Genomic DNA, 27,673 nt, shown 5'->3' on the forward strand with positions numbered 1-27,673 from the left:
TGCATTCATGAGTGTGGGTAGTGCAATTCAGGAGAAGGGTCTCTGCAGGAGCCCTATGAAGTATACAACTCCTTAAACCTAAACCTTATTGAATTTTCTTTTTATTTACTTCCAGGTTCTTCTGATTTGGCACTCTTTGTCCAAGCTCTTCACACAGCATTTGTATATTGTGCTTCCATGGGGTACTGGGAAGTTTATGGTCATAGGGTTGGCTCAGTGCGCATGCATGACTCCGAGGAGGGGCCATGTTGTTGGAATGAGCACGGTAATTTGAGGTCTCTTCAAGTAATTGTGCTTGAGCTTTTTAAGCATCCCCATTTAGCCCCCCATAGCATTAAATTGCAGTTTCTTGACAAACACTCCTAATGGCACAACAATGGTTTTTCAGGCAATAATTTCTTGAAAAGTAAAAGCTCTTGTCAAGCAATTGCAATCATCTCTTTGGTGGGGGTTGGGCAGTTTTGAATGCTTCAATGGGACATATGTTATCAAGAACAAGTATTACCATTGCATTGTACTCGTTTATAATGTGCTAAAATGTCTCTTGCTTTTTGACTACACAAGTGTCTACCAAAATAGACATAATTATTGAATCTTATAGGTTGCTAACTAATATACAAATAGCTAAATACCTTGCCCAAGATATCTTGGACAATGGACTAAAATGGGCAATGGATGTCTCTAAGTGACATGCAGTTATTTAATCCTCTGTGGTTAAATATTATAGATAATGATAAAAGTTTAGTGGTCCAGAATATAGAATTAAAATGTGAATACAGTATAGATGTGTCATAGAAAAGTCTTTTTCAGAAGCATTCTCTACTCTGAAATTACATCATGATGGACACAGATTTAGATACAATACAGCTAGAGACCACCATTTTCCCATTCAGACATTTAGGTCTTCAAGCACTCAAAGTGCATTCTAGTAATCCATGAAATGTCCCTGCATTACAAACCATAAAAATTGCAAATTTGAAAGCTCAATTGGAAATAATATGCTTTGCCAAATAGAACAAAGACTTGTTAGGAAAGGTTTCCAAAATGAATGTTAGACTGCTGTTAAAAAAGGTTCTTAAGCAGATTCTAGATTACGCAGTCTACCAAGTTTTAATAAGTGTTTAAGAAATGCTCTGATGTATGCATATATACTGCCCATGTCACTCTGACAGTTGTGACAGTTGGTCACATCTCAGTCTTGAGCTGAAAGTGACTGTTGGTCTCAGTGCGTGGTTTGACTCAGACCAGCGTGCTTCTCAGAGAGATTTTTCCAAGTGACTACTTGCGAATTTTTTACCTGATCAAAGCGAATTCCCCAATTATGGGTGAAAAAATGCCTCCAGCTATGGAGAAGAGTACTCCTCCAATAAGGAGTGAGGAAAAAGATCTACTGATTCCAGCTTCAATTGAAGAGATGGAAAAGAAGAAGAAGGTTAACATCAGGATGAAGAGAAAGATGGACAACGAAGGCAGCACTGAGGGAAAAAGTAGGAGAAAAAGGAAGGAAAAGGTGAAGAGACATCAGTGCAGTGACTACATCAAGGAAGAAGAAGAAAAGGAAGGAGGAAGAAAAAGACCCCAAAGCAATGAGGGCACCATCAAAACCGAAGGTAAGTGTAAATGGGCATTGGGCTTACAAATGGTATATCTGAAAGCTTGATTAAAAAATATGGTTTGTCAAATAGAACACAGATTTATTATGAAAGGTTCCAAAATGAATGCCAGACTGTTGTTAAAAAAGGTTCTTAAAGGAGAAACAAACCCCTTATTAAAAAAAAAACCCTACCCGGAAAATGGCTGCCGTGAACTCTGGTCCCTGAATCTGCACTGAGGGGTAAGTAAAAAGTTAGGGGCATTTGCCTGGGGTAGCAGCTAGGCTGGGGGGGAGGAGGGAGGGGGTCTATTTTTTTAATAAGGGGTTTGTTTCTCCTTTTATGCAGAGTCTGGATTTCTCAATCCACCAAGATTTGACAGTTGACAGTTAGTCTTGACATCTCAGTCTTGAGCTGAAAGTGACCGTTGGTCTCGGTGCATGATTTGACTCAGACCAGCGTGCATCTTTAGTGATTTTTCAAGCGATAAATTGCAATTTTTTGTGCTTGCTCAAAGCGAATACCCCAATTATGGGTGAAAAAATGCCTCCAGCTATGGAGAAGAGTACTCCTCCAATAAGGAGTGAGGAAAAACATCTACTTATTCCTGCTTCAATTGCAGAGGTGGAAAAGAAGAACACAGTTAACATCAGGATGAAGAGAAAGATGGACAGCAAAGGCAGCACTGAGGGAAAAAGTGGGGAAAAAAGAAAGAAAAAGGCGAAGAGACATCAGTGCAGTGAAAAAGAAGGAGGAAGAAAAAGACCCCATGAGGACACCACCAAAGCAGAAGGTAAGTAAAAATGGCAGTTACAGTTGAGATACTGTTATAATATATATATATATAAATATATCTATATATATATAAAATGTCAAGTACAGTGAGCGCACTCTTTACGGATTTAGGATATAAAGATTGGTGCGTTGGTCAAATCTTGTAATACATCGTAGTAAATGGACCCGTACTTGTTTGTAGTGAAAAAATCAATGTGCTTTAGTCACAAATCCATTTCCAGGAAATGAATTTGTGAATAAAGCACATTAATTTTTTCACTACAAACAAGGAGTGCAGGTCCATTTACTACTGTATATATATATATATATATATATATATATATATATATATATATATATATATATATATATATATATATATATATATATATATATATATATATATATATATATACACACACACACATATATATCCGGTATTTTTTTTACTTTCTTTCAAAACACAAAAATGATCTTCTACCTGTTCAGTGTTCATGTAACACCATCATCATCCCATGTGTTATCAAAAAATGTAATTAGGGATAAGACACTGTTAGAGCATTCGGGGTCTCAATGGAAAAATTAACACACCTACCATTTGCTATACTTTTCCGATTTCAAACTCCCTTACTGGAATACTGACCCCAATTATTTTGGATGTTGTGCATTTTTTTCATATATATAAATGATCTAGTTAGCTTCATGATTATTTGCACATCAGAGCAGCTGATAATAATACAATAAAAATAAAAAAGTATGGTTTGATCTAATACTTATAGTGACCTTTGCCATTTGAATTATATTGCATAATATCCCAACTTAAAGAAATTTTACAGATCACACTGTTTATCTTGCCTATGTCTCCTAAATTTGATTGTATTTCTTGTGCTGGAAAAACTAGTTATTTAGATTTTTACAGTTCACAATTTTAATAGTCTGTTTCTTAGGGTTCAAATCACCCTAGCAACCATGCATTGATTTGAATAAGACGCTGGAATATGAATAGGACAGGGACTCAATAGAAATAGTAGTAATAAAAAGTAGTAATAACAATAAGGGGCAGATTTATCAAGTGTCGAATTTCGAAGTGAAAAAAACTTCGACCATCGAATAGGCTAGTCCGACATTCGAAGTCGAAGGATTTTTAAGATCGTACAATCGTACTACGATCAAACTTCAATCGTACTTAGAAACAAACTATTTAATCATACAATCGTACGATTTTACAAAAAAATCCTTCGACTTCTCAAAACTTAGACTAATACTGGCTATAGGTTCTAGGAGGTCCCCATAGGCTAACATAGCAATTCGGCAGGTTTAAGGTGGCGAAGTGTCGTTTTTTAAAGTGACAGTACTTCGATTTTCAATGGTCGAATTTGTGAAGTATTTTCAATTCAAGTCGAAGTTGAATTTAGCTTATTCGATGGTCGAAGTAGCCAAAAATTACTTCGAAATTCGAAGTTTTTTAATTCGAAAATTCACTTCGACCCTTAGTAAATGGGCCACTAAATGTGTAGCCTTACAGAGCATTTGTGTCATTTAAAAGCTGAAAATAATTTAAAAACTATAAAAAAAAGAAAAATGAAGACCAATTGAAAGTTGCTTAAAAATACTATATAACATATTTTTACTATATAACATACTAAAAATTAACGTAAAGGTTACCCACCCCACTGAATAAAAGCCAGTATGCACAGAGGAAATATTGACCCCATAATTTCCTGGGACCAACTTTTATTCCATTTACATTTCTGTCTTTTCTCCTAGAAGGAGGAAGTGGCCAGAAGAGACCCCTCCTAGAAGACGACATTCCTCTCCCCGAGGCAGTCAGCAGGTGTAAGATCCACGCTGAGCTTGGGAGTGGCTCATATGGCAAAGTAAGTAATGGACTTCTGGGAAATTAGGTCACTGTAATTGCCTTTTAAACTCAGTTTATTCTTATATTATTATTATATAAATGCAAGGTTATGCATTTTGGCAAAAATAATAAAAAATGCAAGTTATACACTAAATGGCAGTGTGTTGGGAGTTTCCTCAAATGAGAAGGATCTAGGGGTCTTTGTAGATAACACGTTGTCTAATTCTGGGCAGTGTCATTCTGTGGCTACTAAAGCAAATAAAGTTCTGTCTTGCATAAAAAAGGGCATTAACTTAAGGGATGAAAACATAATTACTGGTAAGGCCTCATCTGGAGTATGCAGTGCAGTTTTGGACTCCAGTCCTTAAGAGGGATATAAATGAGCTGGAGAGAGTGTAGAGACTAATTGCAACTAAATTGGTTAGAAGGACAGAAGACTTAGATTATGAGGGTAGACTGTCAAGGTTGGGGTTGTTTTCTCTCGAAAAAAGGCGCTTGCGAGGGGACATGATTACACTTTACAAGTACATTAGAGGACATTATAGACAAATAGCAGGGGACCTTTTTACCCATAAAGTGGATCACCGTACCAGAGGCCACCCCTTTAGACTAGAAGAAAAGAACTTTCATTTGAAGCAACGTAGAGGGTTCTTCACAGTGAGGACAGTGAGGTTGTGGAATGCACTGACGGGTGATGTTGTGATGGCTGATTCAGTTATTGCCTTTAAGAATGGCTTGGATGATTTCTTGGACAGACAGAATATCAAAGGCTATTGTGATACTAAGCTCTATAGTTAGTATAGTTATGGGTATATAGAATTTAATTAAAAGTAGGGAGGGGTGTGTGTGTATGGATGCTGGGTTTTCATTTGGAGGGGTTGAACTTGATGGACTTTGTCTTTTTTCAACCCAATTTAACTATGTAACTAACTATGTAACTATTCAGAATCAATTGTCTGATGATTCCCTAATATGCCCAGAATTATAGAAAGACCACATACAATAAGCCCAAATCCAGGGTAGCAGAAGTTATTGGGGATGGCAGGGTGCCCCTATTTAAAATACTGTTTTTTGCTATTGTTCTCATGTTCATTAAATTAGATCTAGGACACAGTGAGATGAATCATGTGCTTATGTAGGATTAATGGCAGTTTCAGGCCATGTGTCACTGTTCCTCAAAACAATGACCTGGGTGATGTTATAGGTAAATCCAGCCTTGGACCTTGGTGACAATCTCATGATGATTTACTGTATTTCTTTTTCTGTCTTTTACAGGTGTTATTGGCATCTTTGCCCAACAAAAGCGAGCATGTAGCCATAAAGGTGATGAAGAAAGGTGACTACATCCCTCCTACCAGCATCATAGAGGCTAACGTGCTAAAGATCGCTGCTGGGTGCCCGTACCTTTGCCATTCCTATGGAGCATTCCATACTCAGGTAAAAGATAGGGTCAATAACTTAATGGGGCATATTTGTGACAAATGGGTGGGGGGTTCGGGTCTCACCTTGCGGTGGGCATGGTGGTGGATGGGAATTGATTCTTGCTGCTTGCCTAAGCACAGATTGGCCTGGCACTGGTGAGTTCTATTTCACCCTTTGGTAAATTTACACCAATGTGAATTTTTAATTAGCATCCAGTTTTCCCCAACAGATCATTCCAACACAGGGTTTCTGAAAAATTACAAAACCATACCTCTATGCATAGTTACCCTTTGTTCACTTAATATATTTTCCCATAATCAAATCATTTCCTGAGTTATAGTTTCCCATTCACAAATAGAATGTGGCAGGTGACTAGGGTTGCCACCTTTTCTGGAAAACTTTACAAGCCTTCCTATAGCTATCACCTTGGTTTTTTTTTCTCTTTAATGTCTACATCTGCATAACTGTATGTATTTAATCTGAATTTGTCTCTGCTACTCTATCTCTCAATCTAGTTATCTGACTTTATACAGAAATTCTCTCTATATATTGTGCCTCCTCAGACAAAATATTCCAAAATTCCATTCTTGCCTTCTGCTGTAATACTGGGGTCTCCTGCCAGGTGGACAAGTTTTCAACATACCTTGAGCGCATGAGATTAGCAATAGCAATACTTATAGAGCTCTCTCCATTATGAGAATAACAGATTTCTCCTGGCCACCTTGGCTACAGTAGATATGTTTAGCAAGCATTTCCAAGACAACTGTTTCTTTAACCATAATATCAGTGTGTGTAAAAATACCAATGCAGCCTGATCATTTGATCATCTTCATCAGGAAAATGTGACAAGAAAGAACTTGGGTGACAATAGATTCCTAAACAAATAGAATACTTTTTGTGCAAGTGCTTAATAATGTTCCCTTTTCTTTTCTCCATCCAGTGGCATTCTGTGTTTGTCATGGAATATGTCAACGGAGGTACCTTACACGATCAAATGAACAACATAGGACTTCCGCGCATGGACACATTAATGTAAGTGACCAATGTGTGTAGGATAGGGATAAGGGATAACCGACAGTGCGAAGTATAACATAGAGCAATAAAAGGTATAGGGCACTCTGGAACCAACATGCAGATCAGACCATAGCTTATGAATTAGTGTCAGATGAACATGAAACGTGTAAGCCTGAGATTGTCTAAATAAAGATTTTTTTCTACTTTTTAACGAACAGTTTTAGTCTATTAAGCATGTTGATTACAGAGTGCCCTATACCTTTTATTGCTCTATACGGATTGACCACCCCCCTGAGCTGAGGGCCTGGGGCAGGAGCACCTGGGCCACTGCTCCACAGGAACCAGATATATTTGTGCTTTGATATGTATTTTGGAGTATAACATATACAATCTAGCTGTTTGTTGTTTTTTTTGCAAAAGCGAGAATAATATGAGGTTAGTAATCCTGGGGTCAATTTTGAAGTCATGAGGACAAAAACAAGTGCAAAAAACTGGCACAACCCACCTTTACATCACTGGAGCAAATCTTTGTGGTTTAGTAGTGCAAAAACCTGCACGTCCCAGTGAATGTAGCACTACCTGTGACTGAGCAGTATTCTGTGGGGAGGGCTTGAGGAGAAATGTAGGTGGTAATAACAGAACCCTGAGACAGGCAGTAAGAACAGTTTTGTCTCGTTCCCCCAGTTCTGTGTATAGTGTAGCATGGCACCTACCATTTAGCTCTTGGTGAAATGAGCACTAAGGGAGAATTTTATTTGTTCACCTTTGTGCTCCATCACATATATTTTTTTTAATATTTTGTTTTATTCCCAAAGATTCTACGCTGCGGAGATGGTGTGCGGCTTGCAGTTTCTCCACGAGAACGGGATTATACATCGGTATGTAAGATTTGCAAAAACCTCACTTATTATTTTTCTTGGTATTATGTACCTGCTCTGCCTGGTGGAACAACATGGAACTTGTCTGTGACGGGGGTGGGTGATGGCCTCCAGGATCAGACTATGGGTCCAGGGCTTCAACCTCAGGAGCCCCCACACCCCCTCACACTACCCAATACCACAACCCTCCACTGTGCTCACCTTTAACTTCTCTCCTTATCGGCTATGATCGGGGGAGATCAGGGGGGAGCACAGCAAGTGCACACAGTTTTTGGAGGGGTGCTGGTCTGGGTCGATGGGGCCTATGAGGGTTGGAGCCAATGTTCCTTCTAAGCTGTGCGCACAAATTTTATATTTTTGCTCACATAGCTGAGAAGGAATTAGAGCAAACATTTTTCAGAGCCCATTAGGTTTTTCCCAGTATCTCTCCAGCCCAGTCTGACCCTGGTAGTCCCTGATACTGGTTGATTGCAGCCCTAAAATAATTCTTGCTGGTAAGGGGTGTCTATATGCCCCTGACCTATGCATGTTCCATAGGTCATAATGTAGCAACGGTTAAAGTATAGCAGAGTTAAAGATTCCATTCTCTGCAGCTCCATACTGGGATTCAAAATAGGTCCTAGCATTTTAAGCACACAGAAGTCCAAACAGCCCCCCACCAGCCCACTGAACAGTGACTGTCTATGGCATCTTATAGCAGCCACATATGGCCAGTCCAGGTGGTAAATCCCCTGATCCTGCCCAGCTAAAGCAGCTTGTCCGTAATTGAAGTTGTCCCTGATCCTGTACATTCCGATTTGCATTCACAAATGCTACTATTGTGAATACTACCCCATCCAACTGAAGAATAACAGACTGTACAGACTGTGAACAGTTAAAATTTGCTACATTAGGGGGCAGATTTATCAAAGGTCGAGGTGAATTTTTGAATTGAAAAAATTTGAATTTCGAGCTATTTCTTGTGTACTTCAACAAGGGAATAGTCGAAATTCGATTCGAATTTGAAAAAAATTTGAAAATTCGTATATCAAATTTATCATGTACTGTCTCTTTAAAAACTCTACTTCGACCATTCGCCATCTAAAACTTGCCGAATTGCTGTTTTACCCTATGGGGGACCTCCTAGAACCTATTTGAAGTCAACTGGTGTGTTTTTTGGGGAAAACCTTCAAATCGAATGCGCTATGACTTCGATTCATACGATTCGAATTTTTCCGAATACAGACCTATTTGATCGAAAACGGATCTATTCGGCCAAAAAAAACTTAATTTTGAATTTAAATTTCTCAGTTTTTCATATTCGAAATTTGACCCTTGATAAATATGCCCTAGGTGAAACATTTCTCAGTAGCTTCTATGGGATGTTAAAATGGTAAAAAAAAAATAAAAGCAACTTAAAAACATTTTTAAAAAGTTAATTCAGGTGAACTATTAGAAAACAATGGACATGAAAAAATATTTGGAACCCCTTTAAGTGCTATTATGATGAGTGCCACTTATTTTTTAAATGAGGTTGAAGGCTTTCAAGATGTGGGTCCAACATGCCTGGCTTTCTTTCCATTTGAATTTTCCTAAACCTAATCTGTACCTTGCAGGGATCTGAAACCAGCGAATGTCCTAGTGACCAGCGAGGGACATTTAAAGATTTGTGACTTTGGATTGGCGGCTGAGGGCATCTCTGGGAATAAGAAAACCAGAGGACTAGTAGGAACATTACCCTACATGGCCCCAGAGGTAAGAGACTCACACCAGATGCATTTTCTATATGTAAGTTGTCTAAAAAATAAGTTTAACAGTTTTGAAAAAAATAAATATTTTCTAGCTGTTGAAAGAAAAGGAGTATGATGCAGGGATAGACTGGTGGTCCCTGGGAGTCAACATATATTTGATGGCCACCGGATCTCATCCATTCTACAAGGGCGATAACATGATGGAGTTCAGTGAAGCCATTCTTCATACAGAGCTCCACATTCCAGAATACCTCAGCCAAGAACTTGAAGATCTCTTGACAAAGGTCAGTATAGGATATCTATTTTGAGGGCAGTGATCATGTTTATAAACATCTAAATGTTCTTGTATGCTTAATAGTGTGTGTGTGTGTGTGTGTGTGTGTGTATATATATATATATATATCAGTAACTCCAAGACTGGATCTGAGTGCGAGTGTTTGTGTATATATATATATATATATATATATATATATATATATATATATATATATATATATATATATATATATATATATATATATATATATATATATATATATATATATATATATATATATATATATATATATATATATATATATGCCATATTTAGCCAAACACACATCCTATATATCATGCAGTGTAAAATAAATGAAGAATTCAAGGGTCAATGGGAAAACTCAAACACCATCTAGATTTCATCAGTAACAAAATGGTGATGACTGATTACCAGAAGTGTATGCATAAAAGTTTTACACCAAAACTTAAAACACACCTTGATAAATATGCTGTTATTTAAAAGACAATTCATACAGTTCATCAATTCAAAAATATGTTGCAAGTATCAAAAAAGGCAATAAATAGGAGGATGAAGTGATATTGGTGCTAAATATGTAGATAACAGATGTGCAGATATGTTTGGTCAGCTGGGAGTTTATGCAGACATTAGACATTATTGAGTCAAAAGGCAATATATTCAGGGCCACCCCTTGTTGCCAATATATGTGCAGTAACACCCCTCCTTTTCATTAAAAACAGTGTTGGTTACCTTTTAATATATCATTCTATGTACTCTCCGAGTCCTCTCCTTTGTGTCCCCAAAATAGCACAAGGAGAGCACAAACGACAATACTGAGAGACAGCTGAACAAAGTGTTTTTTATCAGAAAGGAGAGGGTTAATGCACATATATTGCATAATATATATTTGTCCTACATTGATCATTTCATTAATTCATTATTGTGAGATTGTCATATTCAACAGCATCATTATTTTATCACCATATTTAGCATAATTTTTATTCCCTGCAATATATTTGAGCAGATACATTGATGAACTGCACCAACTTCTTGTATTGATGACTCTTTACTTGGATTGGCTGTTTGTGATATGAATGGCAGGTGTTTAGCAATATAGAAATAACTGATCATTTTATCTTATACTTCAGCTTCTCAACAAAGATCCTAAGGAGCGACTTGGCTGCAATGGCAACATTCGGGAACACCCATTTTTCCATTCCATTGATTGGGTGAACCTAGAAAAGGGAAACGTACCACTGCCTTATAAACCAGAAGCAGTAAGTACATGTCTACAGTATGTAATGAAAAAAACACTGCTTATTCTTTACACTCGACATATATGTATACAATAATAATAATACAAGAGGACAAACAGCATTTTTGGGAACACCAGGACAAAATATTTGTGTAAATCCAGGAGAAAATTATGTAAAATCTAGGGAAGACTCAATTTGGGATTTGGCTAAATCCGAGCCATTTTGGCCGGATTCAGCGGAATTCAAGAGCCTGGCCAAACCGAATCCCACAAAGTGTTAAAAATTTGCTACATGTGTAGCCTGATGCTTCTAAGCCTCATTTAACACCGCATGGGTGATATGCTTAAATGGATCCAAATTAGTGTGTATACTAACATGATGCATCCAGCGTCGGACTGGGCCGGCGGGACACCGGGAAAAAACCCGGTTGGCCCCAGCCCTCGTGGGACCCGGTAGACATAGGCGGCGCTCCTGTCCTCCCCTCCCCCGATTGCGTACACATGAAGCAGGTATGCATCGGCAGGTACGAGTAACTAGTGCAGAGTAGGCTGCTAGTGCTCCATGTGATTATGTCGCACACATGATGTTTCCGGGTCACAAAGCGTGAAAAGAAGTTCATATTGGTGCTGTTCTGCAGGATTGTAAGTGCCGGGCAGTCCTTCCCTTCCCCCGCCCAATCGCTGATACACACAAAGAAGGTACGCACCGGCGGGACAGAGGGAGCCTGGTGACTGTGGTAGTGGGGCCCTGATGTGTCAGTCCCGGTGGGCCCTGACCCCCCCTGGATGCACCATACATAGCAACGTGCTTGCCCAGTCTGTTCTGATGAATGCCACCAACCTGAACCCTGAACTTGGCTGTAATTTCATAGTTCCCATAGCAGGTTGTGTCAGTACAGACTTACACCAAACAAATTGCAGGCTCATGTATGATACAGGTATAGGATCCTTTATCTGGAAACCTTTTATCCAGAAAGATTACTGGAAAAAAAAGTAATAAACTCCATTTTAAATAATTACATTTTTAAAAAATGATTACCTTTTTCTCCGTAGCAGAACAGTAGCTTTTACTTGATCCCAACTGAGCTATAATTAATTCCTATTGGAGCCAAAACAATCCTATTGAGTTTAATACACGTTTAAATGATTTTTAGTAGACAAAGTATCCATATTACACCCCAAGCATTCTGGATAATCAATCCATGCTCTGAAATTGTTAGGAGCAGATCGCACCCAGTTGATACAGTAGTGTCCATTTTTTAAACATTTCTAGTTGTTACAGAAACAGCCAGTTGGGAAAAATACATAATATAGAGCCCAAAGTACACAAATGAAAATTTTTAACAATCGGCATTTACAGCACTAGCTGATTGTCCCTAATCTTTATTTATGGAGCAACAGCATATTATCTAGCATGTTGGTACACAAGGAGGCATATACATCTACACTCCATAGAATACCCAGCTTCTTTCCATACTACACAATGTGTACATCTGTATTCAGTATCATGAAGTCACATGTGAATGTGATGTAAAAACGTATATTGTGCTTTTCTGCAGATGCCATCAGTGGATTTCAGCAAGACGTATGAAGAGACGCTATCGTTCTTGGAGTCCATCAAGCAGAGAATCTCTTCAAGATACATCACGCCTGATGTCCAGCTGGCGCAGCCAAGTCATTTCTTTACAAACGAGCCCTTCTGGAATTCTCAAGCCCAACAATCAGCTCCATACTATAGGTACCATCAGGCTCCATTTGGTCCATCTGCCTATAACATCCAGCCATACCCTGCATATTCTCCTAACCTCTACCCATATCAGTGGCTGCCACCATCAGGTCCTATTTCTGGACCTTACTATCACCATCTTGCTTTTGGTCGTGTCAATCCACCATTGGTTCCTTGGCCTCCAAACATCAACACCGCTGGGCTCTTTCCATCTCGCCTGCCTCTGCCTAATTACAACTTTCCTCATGTCTGGTAGCTTCCATCGTCCTCCACCTCTCATTCTTACCATCATTTTTTCATTCTCTGCCTGCAGCCTTTTGCATGGGCTGCTGCCTCAGGGCCCCAACACCGGCCCACTCCTTCGACCTCTGTCTGCAGCCCTTTCCACCAGCTGCTGCATTTGACCCCCGAAAATGGCCCAATACATCGGCCCCTGCCCTTTCCCCTGGCTGCTTTCTAGCCCCCAACACTGGCCCATACCATCAGCTTCTGCCTGCAGCCCTTTCCAACGGCTGCACCTGTGCCCCTGACAACGGCCCATTACATCAGCCTCTGCCTGCAGCCAATTCCACCGGCTGCTGCGTCTGGGCCCCTGACAATGTCCCAATACATCAAACTCTCCCCTAAAAATCCATCGGCCTCTGCCCACAACCCTTTCCATCGGCTGCTTCCTGGCCCCTGACACCGGCCCATACCATCGGCTTCTGCCCGCAGCCCTTTCTGATGGCTGCTGCATATGTGCCCCCGACAACGGCCCAATATATCGGCCTCTGCCCTAAATCCACCAGCTTCTGGCCACAGCCCTTTCTACCGGCTGCTTCCTGGCCCCTGACATCAGCCCATACTATTGGCTTCTGCCATCAGCCCTTTCCAACGGCTGCTGCATCTGTGCCCCCGACAACGGCCCATTACATCGGCCTCTGCCTTCAGCCACTTCCATCGGCTACTGCTTCTGGGCCCCTGACAACGGCCCAATACATCAAACTCTCCCCTAAAAATCCATCGGCCTCTGCCCGCAGCCCTTTCCACCGGCTGCTTCCTGGCCCCCGACACCGGCCCATACCATCAGCTTCTGCCCGCAGCGCTTTGCAATGGCTGCTGCACCTGTGCCCCCGACAACGGCCCATTACATTGGCCTCTGCCTGCAGCCACTTCCAACCGCTGCTGCATATGTGCCCCCGACAACAGCCCAATACATCAGCCTCTTCCCTAAATCCATCAGCCTCTGCCCACAGCCCTTTCCACCTGGCCCCCGACACCGGCCCATACCATCGGCTTCTGCCCGCAGCCCCTTCCAACTGCTGCTGCACCTGTGCCCCCAACAACGGCCCAAAACATCGGCCTCTTTCCTAAATCCATCAGCCTCTGCCCACAGCCCTTTCCACCGGCTGCTTCCTGCCCCCCGACACCGGCCCATACCATCAGCTTCAGCCCGCAGCCCTTTCCAATGGCTGCTGCACCTGTGTCCCCGACAACGGCCCATTACATTGGCCTCTGCCTGCAGCCACTTCCACCGGCTGCTGCGTCTGGCCCCTGACAATGGCTCAATATATCAAACTCTCCCCTAAAAATCCATCGGCCTCTGCCCGCAGCCCTTTCCATCGGCTGCTTCCTGGCCCCTGACACCGGCCCATACCATCGGCTTCTGCCCGCAGCCCTTTCCAACGGCTCCTGCACCTGTGCCCCCGACAACGGCCCATTACATCGGCCTCTGCCTGCAGCCACTTCCATCGGCTACTGCTTCTGGGCCCCTGACAACGGCCCAATACATCAAACTCTCCCCTAAAAATCCATCGGCCTCTGCCCGCAGCCCTTTCCACCGGCTGCTTCCTGGCCCCGACACCGGCCCATACCATCAGCTTCTGCCCGCAGCGCTTTCCAATGGCTGCTGCACCTGTGCCCCCGACAACGGCCCATTACATTGGCCTCTGCCTGCAGCCACTTCCAACGGCTGCTGCATATGTGCCCCCGACAACAGCCCAATACATCAGCCCATCAGCCTCTTCGCTAAATCCATCAGCCTCTGCCCACAGCCCTTTCCACCTGGCCCCCGACACCGGCCAATATCATCGGCTTCTGCCCGCAGCCCCTTCCAACTGCTGCTGCACCTGTGCCCCCAACAACGGCCCAAAACATCGGCGTCTTTCCTAAATCCATCAGCCTCTGCCCACGGCCCTTTCCACCGGCTGCTTCCTGGCCCCCGACACCAGCCCATACCATCGGCTTCTGCCCGCAGCCCTTTCCAACGGCTCCTGCACCTGTGCCCCCGACAACGGCCCATTACATCGGCCTCTGCCTGCAGCCACTTCCACCGGCTACTGCGTCTGGGCACCTGACAACAGCCCAATACATCAAACTCTCCCCTAAAAATCCATCGGCCTCTGCCCGCAGCCCTTTCCACCGGCTGCTTCCTGGCCCCTGACACTGGCCCATACCATCGGCTTCTGCCCATAGCCCTTTCCAACAGCTTCTGCATCTGTACCCCCAACAATGGCCCATTACATGGACCTCTGCCAGCAGCCCCTTCCGCCGGCTGCTTCCTAGCCCCCGACACCGGCCTTACCATCGGCTTCTGCCAGCAGCCCTTTCCAATGGCTACTGCATATGTGCCCCCAACGATGGCCCAATTCATCGGAATCTGTCATAAATCCACCAGCCTCTGCCCACAGCCCTTTCCACCTGCTGCTTCCTGGCCCCCGGCACCATCAGCCTCTGCACACAATCCTTTCCACCGGCTGCTGCCTCTGGGCCACTAACACCGACCCCAACACTGGCCAATTCCATCGGCCTCTGCACACAGACCTTTCCACCGGCTGCTGCCTCTGGGCTCCCGCCATCGGCCCATTAGTGATCCAGGGACTAGTCCGACTGCCATATTGGAGTCAGGAAGGAATTTTTTTCCCCTTCTGAGGCACATTGGACACAGCCTTAGAAAGGTTTTTTCGCCTTCCTCTGGATCACTTTAATGATAAATAGGAATTTATTAAATGAAAGGTTAAGCTAAGGTATCGAATCTAGTATCCCAAAACCCATTCTTCTTTAATTTCCTAATAATGAGTAGATATTACCTTGTAATACTCAATGCTTCCACAGGTCCCAAACTTTCTGGCTAATGGATGCCATACTTATTATATATATCAATCCCAAACATATAATAAATATAAAATATCAGCAGAATTGTACAGGATAAATGATTAAAAACATTATATGGCAAAATGTAATCACTAAACATCATAGGATAAATAGCAAAAATTAGATGGCAGAAAATGTTAAAAACTCAAGGCTAAAGAATACTAATTAAAGAATTTGGGATAGTAAAAGGATAAGGGATACAAAATTAGACATGGTGAAAAATAAGAATAGTTACAAATTCCATAATTATAACTCCCTCATTATAGCATCTCCTTCACTTATTGGCATCTCCGTGCATCTTTAGTTAGACATTTAATAAGATGGATAGACTAAAAATGATGCAAGTTAATAGGTTAGTAGAAACAAGCTGTCACCGTGTTTCTGAGTTTCATACTATTCATTGGTAGGGGGTGGTCTGACTAAGCAAGTAGTTCTGTAGGACAACAGCACCATACAGCCCCCCCTCTAGGAGAACAAACTTAAATACAAACTTAAAGGAGAATAAACCTTAACTAAGCAATCTTCTCCAAAAATGATTGTTAAAAACCCCTCTCCTGAAACACTGGGTCGAAAAAATCAATTATTCACTGATGTATCTATTTTTAAACAATTATTTGTACGGAATGCTTAATTTCACAATAAAGTTAAACCCTAACAAACTAAACATGGTGTCCTGTTGCCTTACTAACACACCACAAGGTGTTCCTATACTCTCCTGGGTTTAATGTTGGTATTAAAGAGTTACCGGTATGCTTTCATAAGTTAGGTCTTGCTGTAACAAGGAGCAATGTGAGAAAGGAAACCTGTGTTGGAAACCAGTCAGGTTCTGTGTTATAGATTAGGGGGAATTCAAAGATCAGGAGAGGGGTATGAGTTTGTCCACTATTCCCAGACTTTCTCAAATATTTTGGGGCAGCCTCTCCTGAGATATGTAAGTTTGTATAGAAGTATGTCCATGATGACTGTCTCCCATACTCCCATGTAAGTATCTTTGCCAGAGAAACTGCTGCTTGTGGCAGCCATGTTGTTTAGCTACACCTCACTTTCCCCTGTGTCTTTAACTGAATGTTCATGCACCACTCAAAGTGCTCAGAATAAGGACAAGCAGGGAACTTTGTTGAGCTGTCAAGTAATATACCTCAATTATCTGTACTGGGTCCTCTCATTTTCTCTTTTATAAACCAAAGATCCTGTATAAAATGTGTCAACAACTTGTCAGTATCTCCCCTGAATGGCAAGCAAATGTCTTAAAGGCATAGGAAAGGCTCACTGGGGGTGCAAACATTTTACACACACAGCCCCTCCAGTGAAAGGAAGTTTTTAACCCAGGCTCCTGCTCCTTGAAAAAAAATTGCACCCACTATAGTATTACCACCACTGGGTGTGGGTATGTATATAGATTGTATATGATCACTGTTTTTGTGACTACAATGATTGTTTTATTAAAGTGGTCTGCAAACTCTGGGGCTGGCACCCCTACAGGGCTTAGAGCAATGGCAGAGGGGCTCAGCCTAAAGGCCAGTAAGGGTGATATTTGCTCTCCTAGATACATCTGAAAGCCCAACTTGAAGGTCAGTCACTGTAATATTTGGGGTGAAAACATATTTGCTGTCTTAGGTATTGACTGCTGCTGATATTTCAGTAATATTTTCCTATATCTGTGATTTTGTTGTAATAACATGTTGCACCTCAGAAGGAGGCTTGTGCTAAAGGGTGGGCTTAAAGGGGAAGGAAACCTAGTCAGTATAGTTTTCGTATAATTTACCTTCTAAATTTTTCGAGCTTTCAAATGACCCCATGTATTGTTATAGCTACTTTTTATTACTCATTTTTCTATTCAGGTTCTCTTCCATTCATATTCCAGTCACTTATTCAAATCAATGGATGGTTGCTAGTAATTTTGGACCCTGGCAACCAGATTGCTGGCATTGCACAATGGAGAGCTGCTGAATGAAAAGCTAAATCAATCAAAAAACAAAAATAATAGAACATGAAAGCCAAATGCAAATTATCTCAGAATATCACTCTATACATTATACTTAGATTTATCTCAAAGATGAAAAACCCCTTTAAAAGCATATTGCTAATTCAGAGATTTTTGGACACTCATTCTGCTGTAAGAATGTGATGCAGTTAATTGATACCTATATTTTGTGTTCTTAGAGTGGCAGATGGATTGGAGTTTGCTGCAGGATGGAGTTTCTCTTGGGTAGGAGACAGTGGCTCAGTTTCGAGTTGTCCCACTGTTATAAATTTGTATTATGTGGGAATTGATAAACCACCAGGCAGTTTGACCAGTGTTGGCTATACTGTATGTGTGACACCAACTGAGGCCAGTTTAGACACACAATCCTACAGATTGCAGGCAGTCTATCTAATCAGAGAATTCTACCTGCCAATGTTTTTATGTTGCCTGGGTTGGCAGATGTGGAAGTGGAGCTGTGACTGTAAAGGTGGCCATACACAGGGCAGATTGAAGCTGCCAATATCTCTCCTTTAGATTGATTCAGCAGTTTATCTGCTAGTGTATGGGGGCTTCTGAAGGGGCTTCTCTGATCAATTTCAGGACAAAAATTGCCTAGATATCGATAAGGCATATCAGGACCTCATCGGCTAGTTGATGCAGTCATACGACCCATCAGCACCCATTTCCTTTGTATAATCTGATCGTTTGGCCCTAGGGCTGAACGTTTGGATTAACCCGATATCGCCCTGCCATTGGTGGGCACATCAGTGAAAGATCCTCTCGTTTGGTGAAACGAGTGGATCTTATCATTTCTGGCCACCTTTACTTGCGTCTATTCAAATCTGCTTTTTGCCATCAGCCCAAATGTATGGATTAAGGCTATGTGGCCAAAAAACATCAAAAGGTCTAAACCCAAGACATGATCTTATGTATCTTTATTAATACAATAGACAAGAGCGGGTAAATGGGGCCCTAAAAAATCTTAAATCAGAATTATTATATACCATATGCATAATAAGAATGACTTTATTCAAACCATTATTTAATTAACAATATGGCTATAACATGCCTGTAGTATATTGTCCTTACCTATAATTATACTTACACACATATATGCAGTTACCAGAAGAAATCCAATAAAATATTTTTAAAAAAAACTACTCAAACAATTAACAACAGTGTAATAGTAAAAAATTAAAAACAAAAGTTTACTAGGGTTCCGAGTATTCTCCATAGGCATACCACTCAGTGTAGACGAAATTGGCTCCTTTTGGAGTGCATTAATGGTTTTAACTAACACGATTTTTGAATTTTAAATGTACAAATCAAGAGAGTTTTTACAATTAGTAACATATATGGTTAAATTTTATGTATGAAGTAATTTTACGTACAACCTTAGAGGCCGCTGTTGTATGGCCTATTTAAGGAAATGACATGATTGTACGTGTAAACCTAAGATTAAGGGAGTTACTCCCGAAACGATGTTGGTCTGTGACCTGTTGGAATAAACCATCTCTTCTTTTAACCGGAGTGACGCTATTTCCAATTTCTTTGAACATATGTGGCCAAAAACATTCTGGTAAGGGGACAATTTTGGGGTTATTTATTAATCTCTGAATGCCAAAAATGCGAAAAAATGGTGTTTTAAAAAATCTGAATTTCTAGTGGAAAAAAAATTACGATTTTTTCAGGATTTATTATACCCCAAGGATGAAAATAGTTAGAATCCAAATATCCAGCAACTTAGAACTACCGAGGTTGCAAATAAGTCAATGGAAGAAGCCTGGAAGATATATTGATCTGCGCTGGGTTGCGTGCAATAATCCCGAAGATTTCTTAGTTTTCAGGCAAAAATCTGAATACAATTTTGGGTATAAAATTCAAAAAATTCTGTTGATTTTTTTTTTTTTTTAATGATTTTATCAGGTTTTTTTCCCGCACAGGAAATATTCGGGAAAATGTATTGATAAATAAGGGGAACAAAACCCGTGCGACTATTTCAGAAAATAATGAGATAAATTCGGACTTTGATAAATGGGCCTCTATAAGTAAAGTAGTGTACTACCAATTGCTGAACTAGATTCTAAGATAAACATGGCCATAAACATTGAGATTTTTCTCTCTGTTGCCTCCATTTTTAGTGCGATCCGACAAATCAGTCAAATTATCGTGAGGTACGATAATGAAAACATCTTTTAAAAAGCTTAACGTGTATGGCCAGCATTGGCTGAAGTGAGTCAGAGAGGGCTTGTGAGTACATCAGCCCAAAGCTCTATATAGGTGTAAAAACCATGACAACTCTCCATGATTATTAACAATACAGTCACCTTGGAGAGGTTCAGCATAAAGTGCCGGTGCTCACCGAGGACCCGGAAGATGGATGCCATGAAGTCCGCTGCCAGAATCTGCGACGAGGGGCAAGTATAAAATATGGGGCATTTCCCCAGGGGGACAGTTAGCCTGGGGGAGGAGGGAGGGGGTTGTCTATGTGAGGTGGGGGTACGGTTTTTTTTCTACAGGGTTTCCTTCTCCTTTAAGAGGTGTCAGCACCACTTGCACCCTGCTGGCTAGAGCTACTCATATCTGCATAACTAAGTGGTTCACTGACCTAAGTGTGAACTGAATGTGCAGAGAGCACCCAACACACTTATCTGTCCTCTCTGCGTTCTATCTGATCCTGTAAATCAGTGGTCCCCAACCTTTTTTGCCCGGGGACTGGTGTAGAGCCAAATTTATTTTCAAGGACCAGGGGGTGGGGTCGACGTCCAATTCTGGCATGCTGGCGTCCAATTCGGAGCACAGCATTAATTATTCCATAGGCTTGGCCGTCCAGTTCAAGACAGTCCGTGGCCCGGTACGGGGCCGCAGCCCCGTTGGTGACCCCTGCTGTAAATAAATAAACTGGCAGATTGAAGTGGCACCCTTTCATTCATTTTATTTATTTGTACAACTTATTTATTCCTTTATTTGTTTAGATCCTGGGTCGGACTGGGCCGATGGGGCACCGGGAAAAACCTGTGGGGCTAGGGTCTGCATGTTATGGATCCACCTATTCTCTTCCTGTAGGGTTCTTTTGATTCTATCACCTCCCCACAGGGATTAAATATGGATATGAATTTTAGAGCATTTTTATAATAATATGAAAGTTCAAGATTTCTTAATAGTACCAAGACTGATATTATGACAAATGCACACACAAGCACTTTATTAATATATTAATTTATTTATAAATTCAGTACGTATAGATTATTATTAAGATTGCACAGAGCACATACGCACTTTAGTTGATTTTATTTACAGATAAAATGAATTTATTCACAAATTAATTATACAATAAACAATATATATATATATAAACAATAACAAATTAATATGAATTGTAAAAACAAAATGTAAATATAAGTTGTTACTATAATTGAAAACTAATGAAATTATAGTACAAATAAACAAATAAAGTTTTTTAAGCCTTTTAAATAAATCAATATTATACTATGCGACTTCTGTATCCTTATCTTGGAGCCTAACAGTGGCCTGTAGAGAAGGGGAGAATACTGGTGACCACTACTACATGTGTTAATTCTACTACAGTATTGGCCATTAGCCCACTCCCAACTATTACAATCAATTGTACAAATACAATTTTATGACTATTTACAATCACAAATGCCCTTTACGTTAATTACTGTTGGAGCAGGGCCTTACCCTTTGTTATTATTTGATTTATTATTTATTATTTTGGGCCCTGACCCATAAGCTTGAGAACCCGTGTGTTAATGGCTATAATAACTGACACATTTGGGGCATAAGTAGCCCTGCTATAGTCCCTGTGCTTATTGTTTATTGCTGGAGTGCTTTTAGGGGGCTGTCAGTAACGTATTACATTGATATTGCTCTTAATTTTAAATTGAAGCATCTTTCACTGTATGTCTAAGGGGCAGGGGCTATCCGTGGACTGCAACCCCGATGCCGCCTCTCGCTCTGCGCTTAAAAGTTCAGCTTCAGGGCGGGTCAAAGTGGCTGCAACTCTAGCGCAATGAGCTTTTTGCCGCCCATTGTAAGTGGCCGCTCACTGCCGCCTGAGGCAAGGTTCTCACTTTGCCTCATAGCAGTAGTGGCCCTGCTATGGGGAAATCCACTTTTTAAGGGTACGCCACCTTTATATCAACTTTTAGTTGTTTATAACTGGCCTTTTTATGTTTTTCTTTTTAAATAAATAGTTTTTTTTTCTAATGCAGCAGTTCTTCTGATTAGGAGGGTTCAGTTTACCCTAGAAAGAAGAAGGTAAATAATTAAAAACCATAGAGACCAATCAAGTGTTTGCTAAGAATAGTAGCACATTCTATGGCATACTTATGAGCTAAATGGGTTGTTCACCTTTGACTCTTTGAGATAACTTAGTATGGTGTAGAGAGGGATATTCTGAGACAATTTGCAATTGGGTTTTATTTTTTATTATTTGTGGTTTTTGAGTTTTTTTGCTTTTTATTCAGCAGCTCTTCAATTTGCATTTTAAGCAATGTGGTAGCTAGAGTCCAAATTCCCCTAGCAACCATGCATTGATTTGAATAAGAGACTGTAATATGAATAGGAGAGACCTGAATCAAAAGATGAGTAAAACAAATTAGCAATAACAATACATTTGTAGTCTTACAGAGCAGTTGCTTTTTAGAAGGGTACATTTAAGAAGATAAGAATCCGTATAGCGGAGAATTACTTGAACAGGGGGTCTCACTACTGGGAATATATTAGGTAAAACACACTTTATTTATTCAAAATTTAAAATACACATCATCAAAATTAAGGCTGCAGCACTCCAGATGCTTTTTGCACTGAGAACATTGTTTAATATTGTTACAGCCAATCCAGTTTAAAAAAAAAAAGCTAATTTTGATATTTATTTGTAGGTGCTATTTTGAACTGGAGGGAGTGCAGGCCCTTGAGACGAGGTCACCTGGTGGACCCCATGCATCCCAGTCCGACACTGCGAGGAACTACTGTCCACTCAAATTGTTTTTTGGCTGGGCACGAAAATATCTGTTGCGCACAGTTTTAAAAACTATGTGCAGTTTAGAACTTTATCATTTATACTATAGCTTTAAACATATATAGTATAGGTATGGGACCTGTTATGCAGAATGCTCGGGACCTGGGGCTTTCCGGATAATGTATCTTTCTGTAATTTGGATCTTTGTACCTTAAGTCTACTAGCAAATCCTTTATACATTAAATAAACACAATAGGCTGGTTTTGCTTCAAATAAGCATTAATTATATCTTAGTTAGGATCAAGTACAAGGTACTGGTACTGTTTTATTATTACAGAGAAAAAGGAAATAATTTTTAAAATTTTTAATTGGATAAAATGGAGTCTATGGGAGTTGGCCTTTCCGTAATTTCGGAGTTTTCTGGATAACGGGTTTCTGGATAAAGGATCCCACACCTGTATAGGGAATAAGTAACTACTTGTAGTGCAATATACAGTAAATATATTATTAGCAGTCACCTAAAAGTTCTATGGCTAAAAAAGTACAAAGGCTCAGACTGAGTACTGAATTAACTCCGAGGTGAGTTCTAAGATTTTATTATGCTTAAAGGGGAAATCCGACTTCCAAACCACAATTTGATTAAAAGGCCCACATAACACAGAAATCCTTAATATACTCATCACAGTTACCTGTTTCTTCAAAAAGTATAAATAATTGCCATTTTCTATGCTATAATCCAGCTGTATAACAGTTCTTCTCTTTCTGCATCATTTGAAATCCTGGCAGGGAAGGAGGGACTAAAACACTTCTCCTCAGTTTACAGACAGTATGCAGGAACTACATAACCCACAATGCATTGCACTGTGATGTTCTGTTCCTTGTTTGGAGGATGAAGGCTAAGGACAGATGGCTGCTGATACAAAGTAACAGTAGTCAGCCAGCTCAGCAAAGTAGTCAGACAGATCAACAGGAGAACAGGGGGCTAGGATTAGGGAACTGTTCCAAACCATTAGAAACCATGAAAGAAAAACAGAGCCCTGTCTCAAAAACCATGAATAGCCAGTAAAATATAATCTTATAAATAGCGCACAGAAATGCAAAACAAATAAAACAGTACTGATGTCAGTTGTCACATGACTCAATTAAAGTTCTGTATTATAGGATGTAATTTACTCCCTGTTTTATAATTTAAAGATATTACAAGCTTGTAACTTTAAAATATTCTATTACTTGCAGTGGGTTTGGGGATACACTAATCCTTTCCTTTGCTGTGGTTTGGGGATACACTAATGCTCTTTATTATTATATGAAAATACCACACTGCAGCAATCCCAGAGGCTCAGTAATTGAGGCCAGCATACCAGTATACAATTAAGTCTTTCCTTTAGCCATTCCTGGAGTTCAGTAGATTTGCACGTTTAAAAAATTGGTCAGTTATCCTGATACACAAAACTTCTACCAAATAATTATTGCTCCCAAGAAAAAGTTCATTGATTTACCAGCGTTTTTGTGTAGATCTAAATATTTTATGAAGATACACACCATCTGTTAAACTAATGAAGGTTTGGAGAGCTATCTGAGTGATTTCTGTTACATTTTATTTACCAGTAATATTCCCACTTAAAGGGGTTGTTCACCTTCATATAACATTCAAAAATGTAACAGTTCATGTAAAAATAACAAGCTTTGCCATATATATGTTTAACAAAAAATGTGCAGTTGATGAGATATTCACCTCAGATGGATCCCTTTGCAGATGGGGTCCTTTCATCATGGGCTCCCTGTTGGGGGGGTCGCCGACCCCCAAAAACGTTACAGTGCCTTATTTTACATCATACACACTCCTGGCAGAAGCAGGAAGTGCACACATGCAGCTGTTTCTGAAGCTTAACTCTGATTGGCTGATTCTCCTGTCAGTCTGCTTCTGATCCCTAGTCAGTGTGGTTAATTTGTATACACACTGCTCTGTAGGGAGGGGCTGGGCCAGCATGTGAGGAGAGGAGAAGTGTTCTGGTGGGACTTGGTGTGGCAGCATGTATGTACAGAGAAGTTTCTTATGTGAAGGGGCTGACTTGAAGGAGGTGAATGTTTAGCTCTGTGTGTGTGTTGGGAGGACGGTGTGTCATATTCACATGGGGGAAGAGGAGGGTGCACAGGCTTGTGTGGGGTTGAAGGAGGGAGGAAGGAGCTGCTCGTGAAAGTGTTAACAGGACAAATTCAAGAAGTCAATGATGTCAGAGAATATGATGTTTGTGAGAATGAAAAGGTGTTTGCAAAAAACAACAACAGATGACATAAGGACGCTCTTAGCAATGGGTAAGTCCAAAAAAAGAATGTAGCTTTTTGTACCTCTCTATTTTCCCAGGAAAATATGGTATTTTATGGCATTTATCACGTCTACCATAGATAATTGGAAATATGGTGTAAAGGCTGCTAATGCATGACAAAAACACTCTACCTGACGTGTAATGCAGTCTGCACTATGCTGCTATGTGTATATATTAATACAATTCAGAATTACATTTCCCACCCACAACTGAGAATTACCATCCCTATGTAACTGCACCACCATTCTGTGATGTAACATGAATAACCCAGGTTTCATCTCTCTTTTTTCAGGCAATCTGTCTCAAATGGATGTGTAAAGAAAAAGAAGATGAGAACTAAATAACACCCTGCACGTCTCACGTTCATTCCTTTTGTGGTTAGAATATTGTCCGGAAGCCGTTTTCATCTCCACATTAAGGCACTCGACACAATAAACGCTGAAATTAACTGAATGACTTTAATATCATCTGGTTCATGCAAGACCTTTGTTGATTTTTTTTAAATATATACCTCTTACCCAGTTAATGAGTTTGACACATTATCTACTGTGAAAACATGAGAACGGCACAGATTTACTAAAGGTTTAAGATGCACTGCACTTTACATCATGTCATTTTCTTATTATGTCCTTTTTGGCGATCTGCCATCTATTGGTATTACTCAGCAGATGTTGGTGTTCACATGTACTTAATAGACAGTTTCAGCCGCAACTGAGGTGATGCTGGAATGAGCCAGTGAGACTGTGAGTCAGACTTCCAATAATGCATTACTGATTCATGTGGGGTTGTATTTGTAGCTCCATGGTGGAATTCAACAAATATTTTGTGGGACTCATATTGTGGCAGCACACCATAGAAGTCAAGATGCAGCGCCATAGTAGTCGTTGGGTTGGCTCATTTGGATTCAGAAATGTAATTGTTTTCTAGAGATTACAGGATCATTTTTCTTGACTTGCGCAATAACCCAGGCCCTCATAAACTGACCTGTCAACCCTCCCAAACTTTTCACAGGTTATACCCCAGAGCAGGGGCACAATGAGGGGGTTTAAGGTATTAACAAAGTGTGGTTGTGATAATATATAATAAAATGTCTAGACATCTATGAACTAATGCAGTTTTCTCTCCAAATTACCCTTTATTTAGTCTTTAGTAATTCTGTGCCTAATCTTTGTTACCAGAAGACAAAGCCTTTTCTAATTATTACCAGTTGACAATGTTATGTTTCCTAAGTGTAACTAAATGAAAAATAATAATTTTAAAATAAGTTTTTGTTGTTGGATTGTATATTATAGGCAACAAGTGGAGATTTTAAGCTCTTTTGAAAATTTACTAAAGGGCAAAGTGGCTAACGCTGGCGAAAATTTGCCAGCGTGACGTCATTTCGCCAGTTCGCCGATTTACTAACGGTCGCAGAGAATTTTCACTCTGGCGAAAGAGCTTTACTACGCTAATTCAGTAGTAGTTTTTGATTTTACTGGACCGTTACCTCTACGCCAGACTTGCCTACGCCACCTAAGACCAGGCGAAGTGCAAAAGAGTAGATAGGAGTTCCTCAAAAAAAAGTTGAACATTTTTCCAAGTCCCAAAAATCACTGGCATCTTTTCCTTTTACAGGGTGATCAAACTTTTTTGGGGTACCCTCCTTCCCCCCTACATTTGATAACATATGGCACCTAAACTGAACTGTGGGCACATGTGTAGGGCATTATAACACCTCTATATAATTTTATTAAGTTCCCCTGGCCTTGTGTAGTGTATGTATGTTGATGCACGCATATGCGCCATTGACTTTAACTGCACGCAGTATGCAAATTAGCCAACTTCGAACCGCTGAGTGTATTTTCGCTGGCGTAACTTCGCCAGCGTACGGTACCCTGTGTGCAATGTCGGATCTTCGTGAATTATCATTGTCCAGGCGAATTTACGCCTGGCGAAGTGTTGCGATGTGCGCAAAGCCAGCGCTGGCGAATTAGTGAATTTGCCCCTAAGGCTCACACTATGGATTCAGTTTGACTCCAGTCAGACCAATATTAGATTGTAAGGAATCATGCACTCTGGACTCACATCCAGCTTTACCAGAAGGCAATGTATGCAAGTGTCCTGTGCTGTTCAAAGTGTAGGACTCCTCACAATTTAATATGACTCTTCACACAGGGGGCCATACAATTTATACAACAGACAATCTTTATTTCATCCTGCAATCAGCTCCTAAGTCTGAAGCAGTGATTCGCAACCAGCAGTGTTGGACTGGGCTACCAAGGGCCCACCAGAAAAGCTTAGGCTGAGGGCCCACTTTCCAAACTATCCTCTCCTCACTCAACCTCTTTATTCTCCTAGTCTCTTTTCTCTACATACTATACTCTATTCTTCCATTATTAAGCCTGTGTTCCCATAAAGAAATAGGGAATGACCATGAAATAGGCCAAATGGTTAAAAGCAAGAGGCCCACTGAGACCTGGGCCCACCGGGAGTTTTCCTGGTATCCCTTTGGGTCAGTCTGACACTGCCAACCAGTGGCTCTTGAGCAACATGTTGCTCACCAACCCCTTAACTGTTGCTCCCAGTACCCTCAAAGCAGAGGCTTATTTTTGAATTCCAGGCTTAGAGGCAAATTGTGGTTGCAGTGCAGGTGCACTGCCAAACAGAGCCTCCTGTAGGCTGCCAGTTTACATTGGGGCTACCAAGTACCCAATCACAGCCCTTATTTGGCATCCCAATTGAATTTTTCATGCATGTGT

At 40.6% G+C, this 27,673-nt stretch overlaps 1 protein-coding gene and 1 long non-coding RNA gene across 2 annotated transcripts; both read left to right on the top strand.

Annotated features, from left to right (window-relative positions):
- Window positions 1-148: 148 nt before the first annotated feature.
- Window positions 149-16,332, top strand: LOC121393803 (protein kinase C delta type-like). Its single transcript, XM_041563349.1, has 10 exons — window positions 149-1,610; window positions 2,215-2,385; window positions 4,134-4,243; window positions 5,500-5,661; window positions 6,587-6,678; window positions 7,476-7,538; window positions 9,134-9,272; window positions 9,361-9,552; window positions 10,694-10,822; window positions 12,360-16,332. Exons 1-10 carry the CDS (start codon window positions 1,322-1,324, stop codon window positions 12,780-12,782), a joined length of 1,770 nt encoding a protein of 589 aa, XP_041419283.1. The 5' UTR covers window positions 149-1,321; the 3' UTR covers window positions 12,783-16,332.
- An 8,474-nt stretch (window positions 16,333-24,806) lies between these two features.
- Window positions 24,807-26,199, top strand: LOC121401344. The gene is made up of 2 exons (XR_005966175.1): window positions 24,807-24,924; window positions 25,228-26,199. It is a non-coding gene; the product is annotated as an uncharacterized LOC121401344 (long non-coding RNA).
- Window positions 26,200-27,673: the final 1,474 nt, after the last annotated feature.

Source organism: Xenopus laevis, chromosome 1L, assembly GCF_017654675.1.
Source record: "Xenopus laevis strain J_2021 chromosome 1L, Xenopus_laevis_v10.1, whole genome shotgun sequence".
In the NCBI taxonomy this organism is placed as follows: Eukaryota; Metazoa; Chordata; class Amphibia; order Anura; family Pipidae; genus Xenopus; species Xenopus laevis.